The sequence below is a fragment of the Procambarus clarkii genome, chromosome 23 (genome assembly GCF_040958095.1).
Source record: "Procambarus clarkii isolate CNS0578487 chromosome 23, FALCON_Pclarkii_2.0, whole genome shotgun sequence".
Lineage (NCBI taxonomy): Eukaryota > Metazoa > Arthropoda > Malacostraca > Decapoda > Cambaridae > Procambarus > Procambarus clarkii.
The window spans coordinates 43,538,536-43,562,966 of NC_091172.1; the positions used below are offsets into that span (position 1 = coordinate 43,538,536).

The 24,431-nt window shown below is 40.4% G+C and overlaps 1 protein-coding gene and 1 long non-coding RNA gene across 2 annotated transcripts in view; one reads left to right on the forward strand and one right to left on the reverse strand.

Moving 5' to 3' along the window:
• LOC138367840 (uncharacterized) overlaps positions 1-24,431 on the reverse strand; it is a 455,100-nt gene that overhangs the window by 27,366 nt on the left and 403,303 nt on the right. The window contains exon 8 of the mRNA XM_069329821.1: positions 18,855-18,967. Within this exon, the coding sequence (XP_069185922.1) occupies positions 18,855-18,967 (113 nt within the window). The remainder of the gene's footprint in view (positions 1-18,854; positions 18,968-24,431) is intronic.
• LOC138367730 (uncharacterized) lies at positions 21,938-23,228 on the forward strand. The gene is made up of 3 exons (XR_011229421.1): positions 21,938-22,066; positions 22,518-22,644; positions 23,028-23,228. It is a non-coding gene; the product is annotated as an uncharacterized lncRNA (long non-coding RNA).

The window sequence follows — 24,431 nt, forward strand, 5'->3', positions numbered from 1 at the left end:
TGAGGTTTCAACCCAAACCCTGCTGGTAACAATAAAACATGCATTATTCAATGCATTGCTGCTTTTCTGGCATCACAACAAGGGTGGAAGTGGAGACGTATAGGGAGACTTGTAGAGTCTCACTCTAGGATTAGGAAAATGGTCAAATACGACAATTTATCCTCCCCTCTGTCTTGGGAGGATATCTCTAAATTGGAGAATAGAAATAAACTATCCATTTTTTTGTATTCAATACACAAACATACAGACGGTGTCTATCACGTCTCTCTTCGTCGTCGTGGTAGCAGACAGTACTCGGTCATAGTTCCTTTATTGTTATTGGGGGAATCTCATTTGGCCCTAATTAAAGAGTTCGATAAGTTGCAGCCACAGACGAAAGACAGTCTTCTGTAGAAACTGTCTCTCAGAATATCAAAATTCGTCTGAGCTAACAAATCACTCATCTTCCTGCGACATCACTCAGAAAATGATTTACCCTCAGGCTGGGAACACACTCCATTTTAAAAATACTGGGAAAGGTTACCCCCCTTCCCATGTGGGCTATTTTGATTTTGAGTGTGTCCTAAGCACTGAGGATTGTCTAGGTTCTGTTACAGTCATACATAGACCTATAGCATACAGCTATATAATTGTTGATAGGAACCACACTGTCATTGATAAATTTACTTATTTTGGGGGGGACAGTCACTCATTTCATGCAGCGAGTTACTACCAAATGGGAAATTATCAGATCCACTCTCCCCCATTATGAAATAGACATGTCTCTTGATGATATGGTTCATTTTAGGAGACACACACTGCCAGTTTTGTGAGGAGGTATTTACACCCTCCAATTTCAAGGTTCAACATCATGATCACCTTAGGGAAAAACTCAATTATATTGGAGCTCTATGTAATTACTGCAACCTCCGCCACAAGAACGCTCTAGAGACTTTAGTCCTAATTGCTCACAATATGTCTTATGACATGGGCTTAATTTTGAGGGAGTTTGCCATGGGTTCAAATATTAAGAGCAATATCCTCATGAGACGGGACGAAATATCTTAAGGTAGAAATAGGGAAGCCTAAATTTCTTGATTCACTGGCTTTTATTACAGGTAGTCTTTCATCCCTAGCAAAGACCCACATTGATTCAGCCAGCCCCTTAACATTCACTCACTCAATGATAGAAGGTTTGCCCAAAAAGAGTCACCACCTACTCTTAAAGGGTAAGCAGTTTTTCCCTTATGAATATACCACAAAAATCAGCTGCTTTAATGACACAACACTCCCTCCTATTGAAATGTTCTACAGCTCCCTAAACAAATCAGGTATAACTTTGGAAGAATATAATCATTCTAAATTAGTATGGGAGGCTACAGGGTGTAGGACATTAAAATACTACATCCTCATTTATTTGAGGTGTGATGTAGGATTACTGGCTGACATTTTTACACACCACAGGGCAATTCTAAATGATATATATTCTTTAGAATTGACACACTATTGTAGCCTCCCAGGGTACTCCTACGACTGCTTCCTGAAAAGTAGCAAAATATCATTGGAGTTAAGTGCAGATGTGACGTTGCACAATTTCTTATCACAAAACATACGAGGGGGTTTTACAACTGCAGTTAGGAGTTATGTCAGAGCTAACAACCGCTATGTCAATCCATCTTTTAACCCCCAGGAGGATAGGACTTCATTCTTACTCTATCTAGATTTCAACTCCCTCTACGGGAGTTGTATTACTAAGAAATTGCCCTATGGGGGACTAAGGAGACTATCATCTGATGAGATGAACTCCTTCATTAGTGGAGGGAAGATAATGACAGAACAGCCATTCTCTTCTAACAAAGGGTACTGGCTCTTAATTGACACCAAACACACAAGACCTGAAATAGCTAGACTAACAGACGATCTACCCCTTTGTTTACACCATAGGGGGATAAGTATAGAGGATATCTCACCATTTAGTAGGGGACTTCTGGAAACAAATATTACAAATCTCCCTAAAAAAAATATTAAACTGGTTGGAGATCATCTCCCCAAGAAACATTATTTCATATCTCTTGACCTTTTACAACTATTTATTGAGATAGGACTTGAAGTGGAAACTATACATGCAATTTACGAGTTCAGTCAGTCAGATTTTATGGCAGAATTTGTTAACACCAACGTTAACAATAGAAATGCCTCCACCAGTAACGATAGGAAAACACTCTTCAAATTACTGACGAACAGTGTTTTTGGTAAAACACTACTGAACCCAGCCCGTTATGCCATTGACACCAAACTAGTGACTTCAGCTAGGGTCTTTTTACGAGAGGTAAAGAATCCATGCTTTAAACGTATGGTGCATTTAGGTGACAATAAATTATTGTCTGTCAGTTCCAGACCATTCATTAAAATTACTCATCCTAATTACATTGGGTTCCAGATTCTTGAGCTAGCAAAATACAGTTTGTACCATTTTTGGTACAGGGTACTTAAGAACCACTATTCAGATAGGGTACAACTGCTGCATAGTGATACAGACAGTTTCATTTTCAGCTTACTAGCTGAAGATGTCTTTAATGAGATGGGGAAAGAACCCCTTAGTTTGTGGATGGATACGAGTAATTTTCCTGAAACTCACCCCTTGTATGATCCTTCTAAAAAGGGTGTTTTAGGGCTGTTAAAGTCAGAGGTATCAGATAAACACATCCTTCAAGTTGTGGCACTCAAGCCCAAAATGTATAGTGTGCTTTTGCTTGACAATAAAAATTCCATCACCGCTAAGGGTATTCCCCGAGCTGTGCAAAGATCTTTAACACATAACCACTTTAATGAAATCTAGTTTTGGATATGTTGGGTCAGATTAGGTTAGGTGAGGTTGTCTAGGGTAGGATGCAATAGGTGAAAACTTGGCTAAAAATGGGCTTTGGCTTTGCTATGATACAAAACATTTTGGAATATTTGGTGGAAATTGTCTTAAATTAGGTGGGATAACTTAAATTTCACCAACTTTAATCAAATCTAGCTGAGGATCTGCTAGGTCAGGTTAGGTAAGGTTGTGTAGGGTAGGTTGGAATAGGTGAAAATGTTGGTAAAATGGGCTTTGTCTGTGCTATGTTACATAAAATTATTGGTATATTTTATCGAAATTGCCTTAAATTAGGTTGAATTTAGGTGGGATAGTTCAAATTTCGCCAACTTTAATCAAATCTAGCTTTGAATATGCTAGGCCAGGTTAGGTGAGGGTATGTAGGGTAGGATATGTAATATCTTAGAGGTAATGAACTAGCACGTTCATAAACAGTGTAAAAATACCTATTTGGGTGTTTGAGCTATAGCCAAATCATGTAAAGCATGGACAGAGGTGACATAGGCTTGTATGTGAGGATATGAGATGCTCATATTTAGTTAGTTTACCTTTTACTAGATTGAATTTGGTTAAATTTGTGTAGTATAAGTACAATTTGTGATAGATTTATATGAATTTAGATTTTATTAGGATGCATTTTGATGGGTTATAGTAAATTTGCTTAAATTATCTTAGAAATTTCTGCCTTCATCTAACCCCCACCTGCCCTATCATAACTAAGTCTAGAACCAATAAGTAAGTTGGATGGTTTGCTTAAATTTAATATGGATGACATGATAGGAGAGGATGTAACAAGGGGGAATTAATAAGGTATTAAACACAATGAACAAGCGCCAGATGAATAATTTAGCACTAATAATGTTGAAACATTGATGGAAAATGTATGTGTGTTTTATACTGAGCTCATAGGAAGTCAGATGTACCATTCATATATGTGAAATACTGACTTTTGGGGAGTTGGTTAAGCTCAGCATATTGTAAATGACGTACTAATCATACATAGACAAATTTTATGCAAATTGAGTATTGTTTGACAAAGTTGGGTGTGATTATATTTGTACATATAGGACAATTATTTTACTTGTGCAATTTGTGTATTAATTGTGCATGTTATGTATTTTGCATAAGCTGTATGATGATTGCACTTATGTATTCATTAAATTCATCCAAATTGTGTATTGTTTGTGCAAGTTGTGTATTAATTATACATGTTTTGTATGTGTATTTGTGGAATTGTGTAGTTGTTTATTTAATGTATATGCACTAGTTATGTATTGTTAATATTTCGCCTAGCTGTGTATTGATTATATTTTGTGCAAGTTGTGTATTAATTGTGTACTTGTTGTAATTATATTTTTGTGATTTGGGTATTTGTGATAATTGCGAATTTACATATTTTGGCCAGTTACGTATTTGTACGTATTAGTACTGGATATGTATTTGATTGTATTTATGCAAGTTGTGTAATAATAATTATGAAAGATGTAAAATATTTGTGCAATTTATGTAATAATTGCGCATGTTGTGTATGTGGACGAAGTATGTATTTACACCTGTTGTGCATTGATTGTCAATGCACAAGATATGTAATTATATAGCAAGTTTGCTTGCATTAATTGTGCAAAGATATGTAATAATTACACAATTTGAGTAATAATTGTCCATGTTTTAAATGTTTTGTGTGAAGAGTGTATCTACGCAAGTTGTGTTTTTAATTTGCTGAAGTGGAACTGGTGCAACTGTATTTTTGTGCTATACATATGATATATATTATATATATATATATATATATATATATATATATATATATATATATATATATATATATATATATATATATATATATGTCGTACCTAATAGCCAGAACGCACTTCTCAGCCTACTATGCAAGGCCCGATTTGTCTAATAAGCCAAGTTTTCCCGAATTAATTGTTTTTCGACTACCTAACCTACCTAACCTAACCTAACCTAACTTTATCGGTAACCTAACCTAACCTAACCTATAAAGATAGGTTAGGTTAGGTTAGGTAGGGTTGGTTAGGTTTGGTCATATATCTACGTTAATTTTAACTCCAATAAAAAAAATTAACCTCATACATAATGAAATGGGTAGCTTAATCATTTCATAAGAAAAAAATTAGAGAAAATATATTAATTCATGAAAACTTGGCTTATTAGGCAAATCGGGCCTTGCATAGTAGGCTGAGAAGTGCGTTCTGGCTACTAGGTACGACATATATATATACAAAATTGAGTAATTGTGTAAGTTATATATATGTAATCTGAAAAAAATAAATCTTCATGTGCACGTGTGGAAGAGTATTTTGGTTTATCAGAGAATGTGTGGGTATTTTATGAAAATTATGTTTGTGAAATTGTGTAATTTTAGTGAAAGCGCATTTTGATTGTCTAAATGTAAAAACAATTACTTTATTTGTGCAAATATCATACTTTGTGTAAATGTTATACTTTGAGCGTTCATGTAATATTTGTGTAAATGGTATATTTTTGTGTGTGTATTTTGTATGTATATGACATACTATATCTATAAACGACACATTTTATGTGTGAATGGCATATTATGAGTGAAAATAATACATTTTGTGCATAAAGGGCATATTTGTTGTGTAAATGTTGTATTTTCTGTGTAAATGAATTTAGTGTGGAAATGCTTTGTGCGTAAATGCTATCTTGAGTGTTCCCTTTACCACACCCTAGTGATAAAGGGAGCAATGGTTGATAACACCACACCCTGGTGATACTGAGAACAATGGTTGATAAAACCACACCCTCGTGATACTGGGAACACTGGTTGATAACACTACATCCTGGTGATACTGGGAACAATGGTTGATAACACCACACCCTGGTGATACTGGGAATAATGGTTGAAAACACCACACCCTGGTGATACTTGGGATAATTACTGATAACGCCACATCCTGGTGTCGCTGGGAATAATAGTTATTTACATGATTTCATCGTGTGATTACGATTAAATTGTATATGTTGTTCTTTTTGACACATTGTAAATGTTCTTTTGACATAATATACGACGTAGAAATCCGTTGGCGTTCAAGATATTCGTTGAGCTTATTACATACGACTGGGGAAGGATTTCGGCGAGATCAACTGGGCGCACTCAACCTCTCGCTACATTATTCCATTCTCTAGATTCAACATACAACATTTGTACCTGCGTTATATATTCGATTCATGAGCCAACTGTTCCTACTTGTTTAACTAAATCATGTGATAATGAACATAAATTTAAAATTTGTACTAAACTCTCTGAATGTGGAAATGAGAACTCTATATGAATGGAATAAAAACCATCAAAGATTTCCTAAAATAAAATATAGCCTTAAGATATCATAAAGGTGTAATGGAGGCAAAAATAAATTGAATTTTTTTATTTTAGTCTTTACAGTTGAAGATTTGATTCAATAAATTTGCAGATGCATTGAAAAAGATATAACTCGCAAAGTTAGGCATAACTCAGGATATCTATAAGCAAAAAAGATGTAACTGAAAAAGTTAAGCATAACTCAGGATATCTATAAACCAAAAATATAACTTACAAAGTTAAACATAACTCAGAATATTTTTAAACTCACAAGAAAAACAGGAACTCCAGTCCCAGTTGGAGTATTTATAAACATTCAGAAAAGGTTTGACATTAGCATAGTAAGCCCAGTCAAATATTAATAAGTCACTAGAGGTCTAATAGGGGGTATAGGTGTTGTGTTAGTTGTCTCTTCAGAGGTTGCATGGCGTTTCACTTTCCTTCTTATGATGTCTTCGACGAAACCATTGGAGAAGCCGTTGTTGACTAGGACCTGATTACTTTACTTAATAATTTACTTAGTAACTCTGCAAATAGCACATCCTGGCTGACTTTACTTAATAATTTACTTAGTAACTCTGCAAATAGCACATCCTGGCTGACTTTACTTAATAATTTACTTAGTAACTCTGCAAATAGCACATCCTGGCTGACTTTACTTAATAAACAACACAGAAATCATCGATAGATACAGCGATAGCAGGCGGCTTGACGTTTGCGAGGCACTACACATCAAGAAGTCAACACCAGCAATCAACAGCCAATTAATGCACAACTATATTCTACCCACCTCAAGACTCCGCTCCAATATAGATGCATCAAGAAATATGGACCAATAGGCTTTCTACAAACACTTCTATTCAATACCCATTGTTTCGTGTTTTGTCTTGTGTTGATGAAATTAATACCCTATTAATACCACCTCTTGTTCTGTCTTGTGTTGATAAAATTAATACCCTATTAATGCCACCTCACCCCATCCACCTCACTCAAATGTAGATATAAAATCGGAGATGCGTAAGTTCTATTCAGTTGTGTATTTGTAAACTAAAGTCTTTGAAAATGTAATAAGTTTTACGAAACGCGCTCGTGTCGCGTCAGACTAGAAATAAAAATGAATTTTGGAGAATTGATTTTTGATTTACCTCCAACAGTGAAAAGAAATGTACGAAAGATTGAGAAAATTCGTGTTAGAATTATTAATCTTACTTTTTCGGTCATATTTAATAATATATATATATATATATATATATATATATATATATATATATATATATATATATATATATATATATATATATATATATATATATATATATATATATATATATATATATTATTATTAAATATGACCGAAAAAGTAAGATTAATAATTCTAACACGAATTTTCTCAATCTTTCGTACATTTCTTTTCACTGTTGGAGGTAATTCAAAAATCAATTCTCCAAAATTCATTATTGGAATATATATTCCAATATATATATTCCAATATATATATATATTGGAATATAATTCATTATATATATATATATATATATATATATATATATATATATATAATGAATTCGTAGGCATACGAAAGGCAACTGAGGTAGCACTTCCAGCATTCTTATCCTCATGTACAGCAGCCAACGAATTGGTAGGGCAGATCCTACCAGAGCGTATGAGAGAGACAGCGGGAACTCATGATCAAACGTTCATCGAAGCAGCCAGACAATGGGACACCATTGCACACCCTCAACCCCGACCACAAGTCCCAAAAGACCACAAGCAGGCCCACTGGGATAGCCCCATAATGGAAAAGACTGTCACAGCAATGATTGACAACGCTGATGCTGAAAACAAAGCCCGCCTCCTAGCGGTAACAGCACCCCACGCCGGGGATTTTTTATTTGCTGTGCCCAATGCAGCCCTGGGAACTCGCCTCAGTCAAGACGCTCTCCGCATTGGAGTTGCCCTTCGCCTTGCCGCCCCCATCCTCACCGAACATAGGTGCATCTGCGGAACTGCGATGGCAGACCAATATGGTCGTCATGGTCTGGTATGTCGTAAATCACAGGGTAAAATTGCAAGACATGAAGAAGTCAACGACATCATCAAGAGGAGCCTCGCCACAGCCCGCTGCCCGGCACAAAGAGAACCACACTTATCCAGACCTAACGACCCTCAGAAGCGCCCTGATGGGGTCACCTTGCTACCTTGGAAGGATGGTAAGCAAGTGGTATGGGACTACACGTGCGCTGCCACACTGGCCAGTACCTACCTCCACTACAGCACACGTGAAAGCGGTGGTGCTGCTTCTTTCAGGGAATCGCAGAAAATTATTAAATACAGAGGTCTAGCACACTGCTACAGCTTTGTTCCGATCGGCTCGGAGACCCTCGGTTCGTGGGGAAAATGTGCATTGAAGTTCCTGAAGGAATTGGGGGACAAATTGATCAGCGCTACAAAAGACCAGAGAGCAAAAAGTTTCTTGTTCCAGCGCCTCAGTGTTGCGATTCAGAGGGGAAATGCCTGTTGCGTCTTGGGCACTAGTCCAACTTCAGAGGAATTCGAAGAAGTGTTTGACTTGCAACAATGATCGAACCCGTCTGTGACATTCATCAATGTTTCCCATTGTTGTGTTCTTCAAGAGATCCATAACCTTTAAGCACCTTTTTGCATTATTATTTTTGTATCAACTCATGTATATCTTGTAACCATCAAATGCATAATAAAGCACAAAAAATATTCAAGGAAGGGGGTGGTAGGAGAAAAGCACACAGAAACTGTATTGGAGGGGATCTAAACATTCCCTCTAATGCGTTATGCGTGGTTTCCTCCGAGGCTATGGGTCCCCCTTCTTCCAGCTAGAGGTGGTACTCCCTTCCTTTTTTTTATAAAAAAAAAAAAAAAAAAAAAAAAAAATATATATATATATATATATATATATATATATATATATATATATATATATATATATATATATATATATATATATATATTGTTAAATATGACCAAAAAAGCAAGATTAGATTAATAATTCTAACACGAATTTTCTCTATGATTCTTATATTTTTTTCACTGTTGATGGTAACTGAAAAATCAATTCTCCAAAATTAATTTTTATTTCTAGTCTGATGGGACACTTGAGCGCGTTTCGTAAAACTTATTACATTTTCAAAGACTTTAGTTTACACACACACAACTATAACTGAATAGAGCTTAAACATCTTCGATTTTTTATACCTGCATTTGGGTGAGGTGATATGTTACAACAGTTTTGGATGAGGTGAAAACAAACTTTCAACACAAGACAGAACACGAAACAATGGGTATTGAAGGTAAGAATGGAAATCTTTGCAGAGGGCTTATTGGCCCATATTTCTTGGTGCTTCTATATTGGAGCAGAGTCTTGAAGGGGGTAGAATATAGTTGTGCATTAATTGGCAGTTGATTGCTGGTGTTGACTTCTTGATGTGTAGTGCCTCGCAGATGTCAAGCCGCCTGCTATCGCTGTATCTATCAATGATTTCTGTGTTGTTTGCTAAGATTTCTCTGGTGATGGTTTGGTTGTGGGAAGAGATTATATGTTCCTTAATGGAGCCCTGTTGCTTATGCATCGTTAAACGCCTGGAAAGAGCTGTTGTCTTGCCTATACACTGAATTTTTTGAGGCTTACAGTCCCCAGGAGGGCATTTGAAGGCAGAGACGACGTTGGTCTCTTTTAAAGCGTTCTGCTTTGTGTCTGGAGAGTTTTTCATGAGTAAACTGGCCGTTTTCTTGGTTTTATAGTAAATCGTCAGTAGCTGTGGAAAAGAAGTTCCTGTAAAATAGTCTAATAGGGGGTATAGGTGTTGTGTTAGCTGTCTTTTCAGAGGTTGCATGGCGTTTCACTTTCCTTCTTATGATGTCTTCAATGAAACCATTGGAGAAGCCGTTGTTGAATAAGACCTGCCTTACCCTATTGAGTTCTTCGTCGACTTGCTTCCATCCTGAGCTGTGGCTGAGAGCACGGTCGACATAAGCGTTAACAACACTCCTCTTGTACCTGTCTGGGCAGTCACTGTTGGCATTTAGGTACATTTCTATGTTTGTTTCCTTAGTGTAGACTGCAGTGTGGAAACCTCCAATCCTTTCCATGACTGTTACATCTAGAAAGGGCAGCTTCCCATCTTTCTCCATCTCGTAAGTGAAACACAACACATAGTTCTGCTCAAATGCCTCCTTCAGCTCCTGCAGATGTTTGACATCAGGTACCTGTGTAAAAATGTCGTCAACATACCTGCAGTATATGGCCGGTTTCAAGTTCATGTTGACTAAGACTTTTTGCTCAATGGTACTCATGTAGAAGTTTGCAAACAGGACACTTAAGGGAGAACCCATGGCGACCCCATCAAGCTTGGAGTAGTTTCCTTAGAATGTTTTCTGGTATCTCAAGAAGAGTAGAGGACGGATCACGATACACTCTGTCCGCTATCATCCTGATTGTTTCATCCACAGGTACGTTGGTAAAAAGTGATTCTACGTCCAATGAGGCTCTTATTCTTGTGGCCCGTGTTCCCCGCAGTAAGTCAACAAATTCCTTTGGAGACTTCAGGCTGACGGCGCAAGGGACATAAGGAGTCAGCAAGCCGTTGAGTCGTTTCGCCAGTCTGTACGTAGGTGTGGGTATCTGGCTGATGATTGGCCGAAGTGGGTTTCCAGGCTTATGTGTCTTGACATTTCCATACGCATATCCAGGTTTATATTCCCCAATAATCTTTGGCAGGTGGAGTCCGGATTTCTTGGCGTTCACAGATCCGGACACCACCTGCCAAAAATTATTGGGGAATATAATCCTGGATACGCGTATGGACATGTCATGGAGGTTTCCACACTGCAGTCTACACTAAGGAAACAAACATAGGAATGTGCCTCAATGCCAACAGTGACTGCCCAGACAGGTACAAAAGGAGTGTTGTTAACGCTTACGTCGACCGTGCTCTCAGCCACAGCTCAGGATGGAAGCAAGTCGATGAAGAACTCTGCAGCGTAAGGCAGGTCCTAGTTAAAAAAGGCTTCTCCAATGGTTTCGTTGAAGACATCATAAGAAGGAAGGTTAAACGCCATGCAACCACTGAAGAGACAACAAACACAACACCTGTACCCCCTATTAGACTATTATACAGGAACTTCTTTTCCACAGCTCATAAAACGGAGGAAGGGGTCCTGAAAGATATTGTTAATAGAAACGTTATCCCAACAGACAAAAATCAGAAGTTACAATTGACGATTTACTATAAAACCAAAAAAACGGCCAGCCTACTCATGAGAAACTCTCCAGACACAAAGCAGAACGCTTTAAAAGAGAACATATAATCTCTTCCCACAACCAGACCATCACCAGAGAAGTCTTAACAAAAAACACAGAAATCATCGATAGATACAGCAATAGCAGGCGGCTTGATATCTGCAAGGCACTACACATTAAGAAGTCGACACCATCAATCAACAGCCAATTAATGCACAACTATATCCTACCCACTTCAAGACTCCGCACCTATATAGAAACATCAAGAAATATGGGCCAATAGGCCCTTTGCAGTTACTTCCATTCTTCCCGTTAACTTATAAAATATTATACCCATTGTTTCGTGTTCTGTCTTGTGTTGAAAGTTTGTTTTCACCTCATCCAAAACTGTTGTAACATATCACCTCACCCAAATGCAGATATAAAATCGAAGCTGTTTGAACTTTGTTCAGTTACAGTTGTGTGTGTGTAAACTAAAGTCTTTGAAAATGTAATAAGTTTAACGAAACGCGTTCAAGTGTCGCATCAGACTAGAAATAAAAATGAATTTTGGAGAATTGATTTTTCAGTTACCATCAACAGTGAAAAGAAATATAAGAAACATAGAGAAAATTCGTGTTAGAATTATTAATGTTGCTTTTTCGGTCATATTTAACAATATATATATATATATATATATATATATATATATATATATATATATATATATATATATATATATATATATATAATGACTGAAAACTCACTCCCCAGAAGTGACTCGAACCCATACTCCCAGGAGCAACGCAACTGGTAACTACAGGGCGCCTTAATCCGCTTGAACATCACGGCCGGACAAAAGGAAGTGATAGCCGAAGCTATTTGAACCACTTCCCCGCCGGCAACTCGGATGGTAATCTTGGGCATAACATTTCACCAAATCACCTCATTCTTTGGGGCACACATGAGGAACACGAATGCGAACAAGCCTGAATGGTCCCCAGGACTATATGCGACTGAAAACTCACTCCCCAGAAGTGACTCGAACCCATACTCCCAGGAGCATCGCAACTGGTAACTACAGGGCGCCTTAATCCGCTTGACCATCACGGCCAGACAAAAGGAAGTGATAGCCGAAACTATTTGAACCACTTCCCCGCCGGCAACTCGGATGGTAATCTTGGGCATAGCATTTCACCAAATCACCTCATTCTTTGGGGCACATGTGAGGAACACAAATGCGAACAAGCCTGAATGGTCCCCACGACTATATGCGACTGAAAACTCACACCCCCGAAGTGACTCGAACCCATACTCCCAGGAGCAACGCAACTGGTAACTACAGGGCGCCTTAATCCGCTTGACCATCACGGCCGGACAAAAGGAAGTGATAGCCGAAGCTATTTGAACCACTTCCCCGCCGGCAACTCGGATGGTAATCTTGGGCATAGCATTTCACCAAATCACCTCATTCTTTGGGGCACACGTGAGGAACACAAATGCGAACAAGCCTGAATGGTCCCCAGGACTATATGCGACTGAAAACTCACACCCCAGAAGTGACTCGAACCCATACTCCCAGGAGCAACGCAACTGGTAACTACAGGGCGCCTTAATCCGCTTTAAAACTTTAATTTTAATGTGTTTTTCACGTGAGGGAAATCTTCGAATCCTCTTTACCGATTGCTTTGAAATTTTGACGCAACGTTGCATTCGAATAGAGGAGCGTTTTTATTTACCTACTATATACATGCTTTACCTGTGATAGGAAAAACAGGATTTTTTGGAAAATCAGCACCATCTGTAGGACGGAAGAGCAACACATGCTGTAAACTCTGAAAGTTCTTTTCCGATTGCTTTGAAATTTTTTTCAATTGAAAATCGGCGTGCCAATTATCATGTTGCGAAATATCAACCAGCCAAAACTTCGCAACGCCACGCGGCTTGCTGTAAAAAATTGATCAGCGACGTCGTAGAAGCAACAATCTTGACAGGACCTTTCACAAGTGGAGATGTCCTTATTCCTCGCATTCTTATGATTCCAACAGATATGCCATTTCAATTTAAGATATTGTAATTTCCAATTCGATTGGCGTTTGCAATCACCATCAACAAAGCTCAGGGCCAATCTTCAGAATTGTGCAGTTTATATTTAGACACGGATTGCTTCTCACATAGAAAATTATATTTCGTGTGTTCTAGAGTTGGCAAACCAGACAGTTTCTATATTTCTACAGATAACGGAACAACAAAAAATATTGTATACCCACAAACATTGTAAAATTAAATATATTAGAAAGTTGCGCTTTCCTTTTTCTTTCTTTCCCACTTACCCAGACTGAGCCACAGCAACGCGTGGTGGGTACTGCTAGTATATATATATATATATATATATATATATATATATATATATATATATATATATATATATATATATATATATATATATATATATATACACTTACATCAGCTGGCAGGTGTACATGATCTCAATTTTACACGCTGTGCCACAGAGTGGGCCTCTCGTGCAGGGCCATCACCACAACCACCATCCCCAAAAGCCCACAAGCAATCCAGCTGGGATGGCTCCATTGTAGACCAAGTTGCTGCAGAGTGCCTGGGTGCGGCAACAACACAACACGATATTGCTCGCCTCACAGCAGTAGCAGCCTCACATGCAGGGGATTTCCTGTTAGCAACCCCAATGTCGGCCACTGGCACGCGTCTCACACCACACGCCCTCCGAATTGCTGTGGCCCTCCGCCTTGCTGCCCCAATCCACACCAGATATAGGTGTATTTGCGGCGAGGTGGTGGCTGACAGGTACGGCCACCATGGCCTACTCTGCCAAAGCACAGGGGAATGGCACTCGAGGCACAGTGAAGTTAATGACATCATCAAGAGGAGCCTCACCACAGCTGGATGCCCAGCTGAAAGAGAGCCCCGTTACCTAACGCCCCGTAACTCTGATGCTCATATTGGTTGCCCGGATGGTATCACAGTGAACCCCTGGAAGAATGGCAAGCAGTTGGTATGGGACTACACGTGCGTATCAACCCTGGCTAACACCTACATTGACCTCAGTGTTGCACAACCAGGTGGCGCTGCCACCCACAGGGTAGCAGCCAAATCCCGTAAGTATAGAGAACTGGATCACCACTACAATTTTGTCCCTATTGCTTCTGAGACACTCGGCTCCTGGGGTAAAAGTGCTCATTGAAATAAGGGACCCTAGAGCTGCCAGCTTTCTTTTCCAGCGCCTCAGCGTGGCGATACAGAGGGGAAATGCGCACTGCATCCAGGGTTCCTGTCCGCCATCTGAGGAGCTGGAGGAACTCGACAACCTATGATAACCATCTTTGTAACCTATATGTAACTCCTTTTTTGTAACAAAGTTCAAATAAAGCAAATATATGTGTACATACAAAAGAATGGGGGTGGTAGGAGAAGATAATATTAGTGTTCAGTGAGAAACCACAAGGTCTCCTCTGAATACTTTTTATTTTCTTCTCCGAGGCTATGGGTCCCCACATTGGCACCAGAGGTGGTACCCTCACTATATATTTTATTATATATATATATATATATATATATATATATATATATATATATATATATATATATATATATATACAACTTTAGAACACTTTCCCACCAGGAGACTCGAACCCTAGCCAGCACAGAAGCCTTCCAGCAACTGGCATAACAGGTACGCCTTAACCCTCTGCACCACCGCTCAGACCCTTAAAAGAGATGGTAATTTCGGAGTATTTAAATCCCCCAAAGATCAACACCTCCCAAGAGCACCAGAGCAAGTGAGGGGTCATTTAGACGTTAATTTCATCAAGTCCCTGTTAATATGGGAAGACACAGTGTCTCTGCTTAAGGCACAACTCTCCTAAACACGAGAGTTAAGTATACAACTTTAGAACACTTTCCCACCAGGAGACTCGAACCCTAGCCAGCACAGAAGCCTTCCAGCAACTGGCATAACAGGTACGCCTTAACCCTCTGCACCACCGCTCAGACCCTTAAAAGAGATGGTAATTTCGGAGTATTTAAATCCCCCAAAGATCAACACCTCCCAAGAGCACCAGAGCAAGTGAGGGGTCATTTAGACGTTAATTTCATCAAGTCCCTGTTAATATGGGAAGACACAGTGTCTCTGCTTAAGGCACAACTCTCCTAAACACGAGAGTTAAGTATACAACTTTAGAACACTTTCCCACCAGGAGACTCGAACCCTAGCCAGCACAGAAGCCTTCCAGCAACTGGCATAACAGGTACGCCTTAACCCTCTGCACCACCGCTCAGACCCTTAAAAGAGATGGTAATTTCGGAGTATTTAAATCCCCCAAAGATCAACACCTCCCAAGAGCACCAGAGCAAGTGAGGGGTCATTTAGACGTTAATTTCATCAAGTCCCTGTTAATATGGGAAGACACAGTGTCTCTGCTTAAGGCACAACTCTCCTAAACACGAGAGTTAAGTATACAACTTTAGAACACTTTCCCACCAGGAGACTCGAACCCTAGCCAGCACAGAAGCCTTCCAGCAACTGGCATAACAGGTACGCCTTAACCCTCTGCACCACCGCTCAGACCCTTAAAAGAGATGGTAATTTCGGAGTATTTAAATCCCCCAAAGATCAACACCTCCCAAGAGCACCAGAGCAAGTGAGGGGTCATTTAGACGTTAATTTCATCAAGTCCCTGTTAATATGGGAAGACACAGTGTCTCTGCTTAAGGCACAACTCTCCTAAACACGAGAGTTAAGTATACAACTTTAGAACACTTTCCCACCAGGAGACTCGAACCCTAGCCAGCACAGAAGCCTTCCAGCAACTGGCATAACAGGTACGCCTTAACCCTCTGCACCACCGCTCAGACCCTTAAAAGAGATGGTAATTTCGGAGTATTTAAATCCCCCAAAGATCAACACCTCCCAAGAGCACCAGAGCAAGTGAGGGGTCATTTAGACGTTAATTTCATCAAGTCCCTGTTAATATGGGAAGACACAGTGTCTCTGCTTAAGGCACAACTCTCCTAAACACGAGAGTTAAGTATACAACTTTAGAACACTTTCACCTGGTGGGAAAGTCTCCTGGTGGGAAAGTGTTCTAAAGTTGTATACTTAACTCTCGTGTTTAGGAGAGTTGTGCCTTAAGCAGAGACACTGTGTCTTCCCATATTAACAGGGACTTGATGAAATTAACGTCTAAATGACCCCTCACTTGCTCTGGTGCTCTTGGGAGGTGTTGATCTTTGGGGGATTTAAATACTCCGAAATTACCATCTCTTTTAAGGGTCTGAGCGGTGGTGCAGAGGGTTAAGGCGTACCTGTTATGCCAGTTGCTGGAAGGCTTCTGTGCTGGCTAGGGTTCGAGTCTCCTGGTGGGAAAGTGTTCTAAAGTTGTATACTTAACTCTCGTGTTTAGGAGAGTTGTGCCTTAAGCAGAGACACTGTGTCTTCCCATATTAACAGGGACTTGATGAAATTAACGTCTAAATGACCCCTCACTTGCTCTGGTGCTCTTGGGAGGTGTTGATCTTTGGGGGATTTAAATACTCCGAAATTACCATCTCTTTTAAGGGTCTGAGCGGTGGTGCAGAGGGTTAAGGCGTACCTGTTATGCCAGTTGCTGGAAGGCTTCTGTGCTGGCTAGGGTTCGAGTCTCCTGGTGGGAAAGTGTTCTAAAGTTGTATACTTAACTCTCGTGTTTAGGAGAGTTGTGCCTTAAGCAGAGACACTGTGTCTTCCCATATTAACAGGGACTTGATGAAATTAACGTCTAAATGACCCCTCACTTGCTCTGGTGCTCTTGGGAGGTGTTGATCTTTGGGGGATTTAAATACTCCGAAATTACCATCTCTTTTAAGGGTCTGAGCGGTGGTGCAGAGGGTTAAGGCGTACCTGTTATGCCAGTTGCTGGAAGGCTTCTGTGCTGGCTAGGGTTCGAGTCTCCTGGTGGGAAAGTGTTCTAAAGTTGTATACTTAACTCTCGTGTTTAGGAGAGTTGTGCCTTAAGCAGAGACACTGTGTCTTCCCATATTAACAGGGACTTGATGAAATTAACGTCTAAATGACCCCTCACTTGCTCTGGTGCTCTTGGGAGGTGTTGATCTTTGGGGGATTTAAATACTCCGAAATTACCATCTCTTTTAAGGGTCTGAGCGGTGGTGCAGAGGGTTAAGGCGTACCTGTTATGCCAGTTGCTGGAAGGCTTCTGTGCTGGCTAGGGTTCGAGTCTCCTGGTGGGAAAGTGTTCTAAAGTTGTATACTTAACTCTCGTGTTTAGGAGAGTTGTGCCTTAAGCAGAGACACTGTGTCTTCCCATATTAACAGGGACTTGATGAAATTAACGTCTAAATGACCCCTCACTTGCTCTGGTGCTCTTGGGAGGTGTTGATCTTTGGGGGATTTAAATACTCCGAAATTACCATCTCTTTTAAGGGTCTGAGCGGTGGTGCAGAGGGTTAAGGCGTACCTGTTATGCCAGTTGCTGGAAGGCTTCTGTGCTGGCTAGGGTTCGAGTCTCCTGGTGGTAAAGTGTTACAAAGTTGTATACTTAACTCTCGTGTTTATGAGAGTTGTGCCTTAAGCAGAGACACTGTGTCTTCCCATATTAACAGGGACTTGATGAAATTAACGTCTAAATGACCCCTCACTTGCTCTGGTGCTCTTGGGAGGTGTTGATCTTTGGGGGATTTAAATACTCCGAAATTACCATCTCTTTTAAGGGTCTGAGCGGTGGTGCAGAGGGTTAAGGCGTACCTGTTATGCCAGTTGCTGGAAGGCTTCTGTGCTGGCTAGGGTTCGAGTCTCCTGGTGGGAAAGTGTTCTAAAGTTGTATACTTAACTCTCGTGTTTAGGAGAGTTGTGCCTTAAGCAGAGACACTGTGTCTTCCCATATTAACAGGGACTTGATGAAATTAACGTCTAAATGACCCCTCACTTGCTCTGGTGCTCTTGGGAGGTGTTGATCTTTGGGGGATTTAAATACTCCGAAATTACCATCTCTTTTAAGGGTCTGAGCGGTGGTGCAGAGGGTTAAGGCGTACCTGTTATGCCAGTTGCTGGAAGGCTTCTGTGCTGGCTAGGGTTCGAGTCTCCTGGTGGGAAAGTGTTCTAAAGTTGTATACTTAACTCTCGTGTTTAGGAGAGTTGTGCCATATATATATATATATATATATATATATATATATATATATATATATATATAAGTATGCAGAATAATAAAATGTATTTAGCTTGCTTACGTCTTGCCATCTTTCACGAATGGTACATTTTGTTCCTAATAAGACCACAACATTTGAGGATTTTCCGGGTCCCGGGCAACCGGGGCGCCTCTGACCCCTAGGTCGTTGCCCTCAACCAGCAACAACTACAACAACACTAGAGGAAATATTACCTTGTGCCACAATCCCTGTTGTTCGAGGCGCTCCATGTGTGGCTCCAGCTTGTCCTTGTAAGCCTCCACTGTCGTCAGGTACTTCACATCCGTCACAATTATCACCAGACCACCTGCGGGAGAGGATGAGTATTAGTACCTAAAAAAGGTGTTGCCTTGTCTAGTGCTAGCAGGCGCTGCGCACTAGACCTGCCTGACAGTGTTCGTGAGCGTGGACGGTGTTGTCCACCACCACTGGTGAGTGTGGAAGATGCTGTCCAACAATTCTCAATCATTTCGGGTGATGGTCCCGCCCGTTCTTGTGGGCGTTCCCAACGTCAAGGAACTGTCATACTGAGGTGTCTTATCCTAACCTACCACAGGACCCAAAAAAGAAAACGAGATAATATGTCAATATTGCGAGCCGCTTCCATTTTCTCTAACAACAATTTTTGGTTTTAACAGAGTATACATCAACATGTGACGCTGTGTTAGGAAGACGGGTCACCCAGTCATGTGACGCTGTGTTAGGAGGACGGGTCACCCAGTCATGTGACGCTGTGTTAGGAGGGCGGGCCACCTAGTCATGTGACGCTGTGTTAGGAGGGCGGGTCACCCAGTCATGTGACGCTGTGTTAAGAGGGCGGGCCACCTAGTCATGTGATGCTGTGTTAGGGGGGATGGGTCACCCAGTCATGTGACGCTCTGTTAGGAGGATGGGTCACCTAGTCATGTGACGCTGTGTTAGGGGGACGGGCCACCTAGTCATGTGACGCTGTGTTAGGGGGACGGGCCACCTAGTCATGTGACGCTGTGTTAGGGGGACGGGCCACCTTGTCATGTGACGCTGTGTTAGGGGGACGGGCCACCAAGTCATATGACGCTGTGTTAGGGGGACGGGCCACCTAGTCATGTGACGCTGTGTTAGGGGGACGGGCCACCTAGTCATGTGACGCTGTGTTAGGGGGACGGGCCACCTAGTCATGTGATGCTGTGTTAGGGGGACGGGCCACCTAGTCATGTGACGCTGTGTTAGGGGGACGGGCCACCTAGTCATGTGACGCTGTGTTAGGGGGACGGGCCACCTAGTCATGTGACGCTGTGTTAGGGGGACGGGCCACCTAGTCATGTGACGCTGTGTTAGGGGGACGGGCCACCAAGTCATATGACGCTGTGTTAGGGGGACGGGCCACCTAGTCATGTGACGCTGTGTTAGGGGGACGGGCCACCTAGTCATGTGACGCTGTGTTAGGGGGACGGGCCACCTAGTCATGTGACGCTGTGTTAGGGGGACGGGCCACCTAGTCATGTGACGCTGTGTTAGGGGGACGGGCCACCAAGTCATATGACGCTGTGTTAGGAGGAGTAGAGTAAAGTGCGACTAGAACCGCTCGCACCAACTGCGCAGGTGAGCCCAAAGGGTTCACCTGCACAGGTGATGCACAGGTAGCTAGTCGCACGGTGTTTTGGGGGGTTCCCCGGGTGTTTGGCACGTGTCGGTGCATGGCGTGTGGGTGCACAGGGCCTTTGACCGAGGGCTGTGTTGGAGTGGGGGCGGGAGGCTATATGGTTGTATGTGGTCATGAAGGGAGAGTAAAGGAAGAGGAGGAGAAAAGGAGAAGAGGAGAGGAATAGTAGTAGATGAATATGTATGAGTAAGTGCCATAGAGTTAATCCTGTGTGTAGATAGATAGATGGGAGTATGTAGGTTATGTAGAGGAGGGAGGGGCCCCCCTACCTGGCAAGGATATGTTGAGGAGGGAGGAGGTCCCACCCCCCTGAGAGGGTAGGAGATCAGGCTCTTAAGATGGGTAAGGGGTGGGAGAAGGAGGGGAAAGGGAAGGGAACAGGTGGCGGCGGCTTTGACTGATAGCGCGGATCTCTGTTTTATGTAGTGTAAATATTTCTTACCAATTCTTTGCCTGTGGTGGGGGTCTCCAATATCTTCATGTTGCAGTCAAGAGGTGTACACGGATGGAGGTCACAGTAACAAATGAGGGTGTGAATTTACCCGTACTGTTTTTGTAATCAGGGTGGGTGGGGCATCCCTCTCCCTCCACTCCCTGACTTTCTAGAGTGGTAAGAAGCAGGACCACATACTGCCACATAGACCTGAGAAGTGTCACCACATGGCACATGGATGAGTGCAGAAGTTAATGTTTTGAACCGTTCTCCTCTTGAAGAGTGAGACGCATCTGCCGGAAATGACAGCAATACGGTGCACCATACTCACTCCTGTCACAGCTCTCTCTGCCACATAGCAGCAGCGGCACATTGGCCATGAGGCAGCCCACATACCTCAATGTAGGAGAACTGTACTGGTGTGTGGTCTTTGATGCCCCACGCGAAGGGGGCATATCAAACGCAAAAATTCGGAAAAAAATCTAATATTTCTGAAATATTTGTAAAAAGACTACAACGTTCTAGCAACACTTTGGCGCAAACCGGATAATGTTATGATATAAATTAAAGTATTTATGGTACATTTGCATGCTTAATTGTGCAGAATCCGGTGCCCCGCGGCTGTGGCGCGCCAAGAGTATTGCGTCGTACGTTCTAAACGTCAAAATTTTCGTAATAACGTCGTAAATATCGATGTATGCATAAGGAGTAAATATACACTCATTGGCAACCTTCTCATCCCTTGTTGGGCTATAGGGAGCTCCCAGCCCCCAGTCACCTCGTGTGTCCGATAGAGTGCGGACTGTTCTGACGCGCGCTCCATTATCGTTCCTGGAATAGCGCATTGTTGCGTCAACTGCACAAACTCTTATAAAGAGATAGTGCCAGAAGATAAGAGCAACAAATCTGGCACTCGGTCGCCGTCTTTATCAGTGAAAGAAAGCCGCTTTAGCGCGAAGAGTAATATCCAGTGAGAGATGGTGGCGCACCGACACCTCCTCAACCTTCCTCACACACCACCTCAACCTTCCTCACACACCACCTCAACCTTCCTCACACACCACCTCAACCTTCCTCACACACCACCTCAACCTTCCTCACACACCACCTCAACCTTCCTCACACACCTCAACCTTCCTCACACACCTCAACCTTCCTCACACACCTTCCTCAACCCTCCTAGACCCTCCTCACACACCTTCCTAGACCTCCCTCCCTCCAACAAGCCGAGACAAGCTCCTGAGGAAGGTGATCCAGCAATCATGCAGGTGCCTACTAGTGCCCAATGCAGTGCCACCTTGAGGACCCACAATTCGGACCAATGTCAATAGGTTAGTATGTTTTAGTGTTATAATTTGGTATTTTGTAATAATTGTAATATGTATGTGCAGGATACATATATATATATATATATATGACATATATACATATATATATACATATATATATATATATATATATATATATATATATATATATATATATATATATATATATATATATATATATATATATATATATATATATATATATGGGATAAATGTGAGGTGAAACATAGGGGTAACTGCAGAAGGCTTATTGGCCCATACAAGGCAGCTCCTATCTAAACACAAAGATTAATCCAGTGTAATTGGCCTATTATGTTGGACATTGTCTTCTGTGTAAAATAGAAATAAAATAGAATAAAAAATAAAATAAAATAGAAAATATATATATATATATATAATTTTTTTTTTTTTTTTTTTACAATTTTTTCAATTTTTTTTTTTCGTTTGTTATCAGGGGATGTGCATGGAACTTGCATACCTTGCTCAATGGATGCCTATCTGCAAGGGTGCCAATTATGAACGAAATAGGTCGATGTCAAACTCAGCTACAGGTGGCCGAACTTTGATCTTATTTTACTCAGGTAAGTAATTTACAACTTCAAGGTGTTTCACAGCTTTCATTTATTAATCAATTTACATGCAAATTACTCTTTATATGTAGAGTTTGTTCTTCTACAGCCCTATGTAGATATTTTAGTCAAAAGTCCATTTGTTGATTTTATAAAAATTTATAAACATCATATATTGCATATTTTTGGAAGGGTAACTTTGAATAATTATATTATTGCACTAAACACTTTTTTGATAAAACTGCTCACATCAATCCTTTATTATATGCTAATTTTAACATCTGAGTGTTATAGAAATGATTTTAGTTGACACATGTGTTCCCTGAAATTTTTTGAAAATGTTGAAAATTCGTTGCATAATACGTTCTGTATTTCCTTTCTCCATTTCTATTTAGGGTGTGATGCTGAAACTTGGACTAGTTGCAGCCCCTTCTATACCCATTCCATGAATAAATTTTCAAAAAAAATCGGAACATTTGTAATTTGCGTTTTGATATGCCCCCAAGTGGTGTTATATGTCGCACCCTCCCACCACCCCCCTCCCGTGCAGGTGACAGTTATTAATTCCCCACTTCAGATTTTCCCAGGCTGGCATAAACGAGGTAAACACATATATATATTTATATATATTTATATATATATATATATATATATATATATATATATATATATATATATATATATATATATATGCATAATATAATATATATAATATGCATAATATATATATATATATATTATATATATATATATATATATATATATATATATATATATATATATATATATATATATATATATATATATATATATATATATATATAATGTCTCTGTATTTATATCAAATAAAGTTTATAGCCCGAGGTAGAGATCTTTTTTTAATCTCACTTATAATTTTGCTTCTCCACTCCAAACCAGTCAGGACTGTAGGTCCAGACTCGGAACTCCGGTCCGGTTTGGAGTGGAGACGGGTTCAACTAAAAATGGGCTCACATGAAATGATTTCGATGTTCAGTAAGCACTTACTGAGCGGTTAACCGAATGCCTGAGACCCCAATACATGGTTGATGTTAGTAGTATTTTATTTTACGATGGAAAACTTTAAACTAAACTAAAAATGAACTCGCGAGAAGTGATTTCCCCATTCAGTAAACACTTGCTGAGATGATGATAACTGAATGACTCAGAAACCCAATGCATGGGTGATGATGGTAGTATTTAATTTAAGATGGAAAAGATTTAAACTAAACAGAAATGAACCCACATGAAGTGATTCCCACGTTCAGTAAACACTTACTGAGTTGTAAACTGAATGTCTAAGTCACCCAATACATGGTTGATGATGATAGTAATATTTTAAGATTGGGAAACTTTAAACTAAAGTAAATGAGCACACATGAAGTGATTTTCCACGTTCAGTGAACATTTACTGAGTTGTAAACTGAATGTCTGAGCCACCCAATACAGGGCTGATGCAAGTAGTATTTTATTTTACGATGGAAATACTTAAAACTAAACAAAAATGACCACACACGAAGTGATTCCCACGTTCAGTAAACACTTACTGAGTTGTAAACTGAATGTCTAAGACACCCAATACGTTGTTGTTGTTGATAGTAATATTTTAAGATTGGAAAACTTTAAACTAAACTAAATAATTACACATGAAGAGATTTCCACGTTCAGTAAACACTGAGTTGCAAACTGAATGTCTGAGCCTCCCAATACAAGGTTTATGACAGTAGTATTTTATTTTACGATTGAAAAAATTAAACTAAAATGAACTCACATGAAGAAAT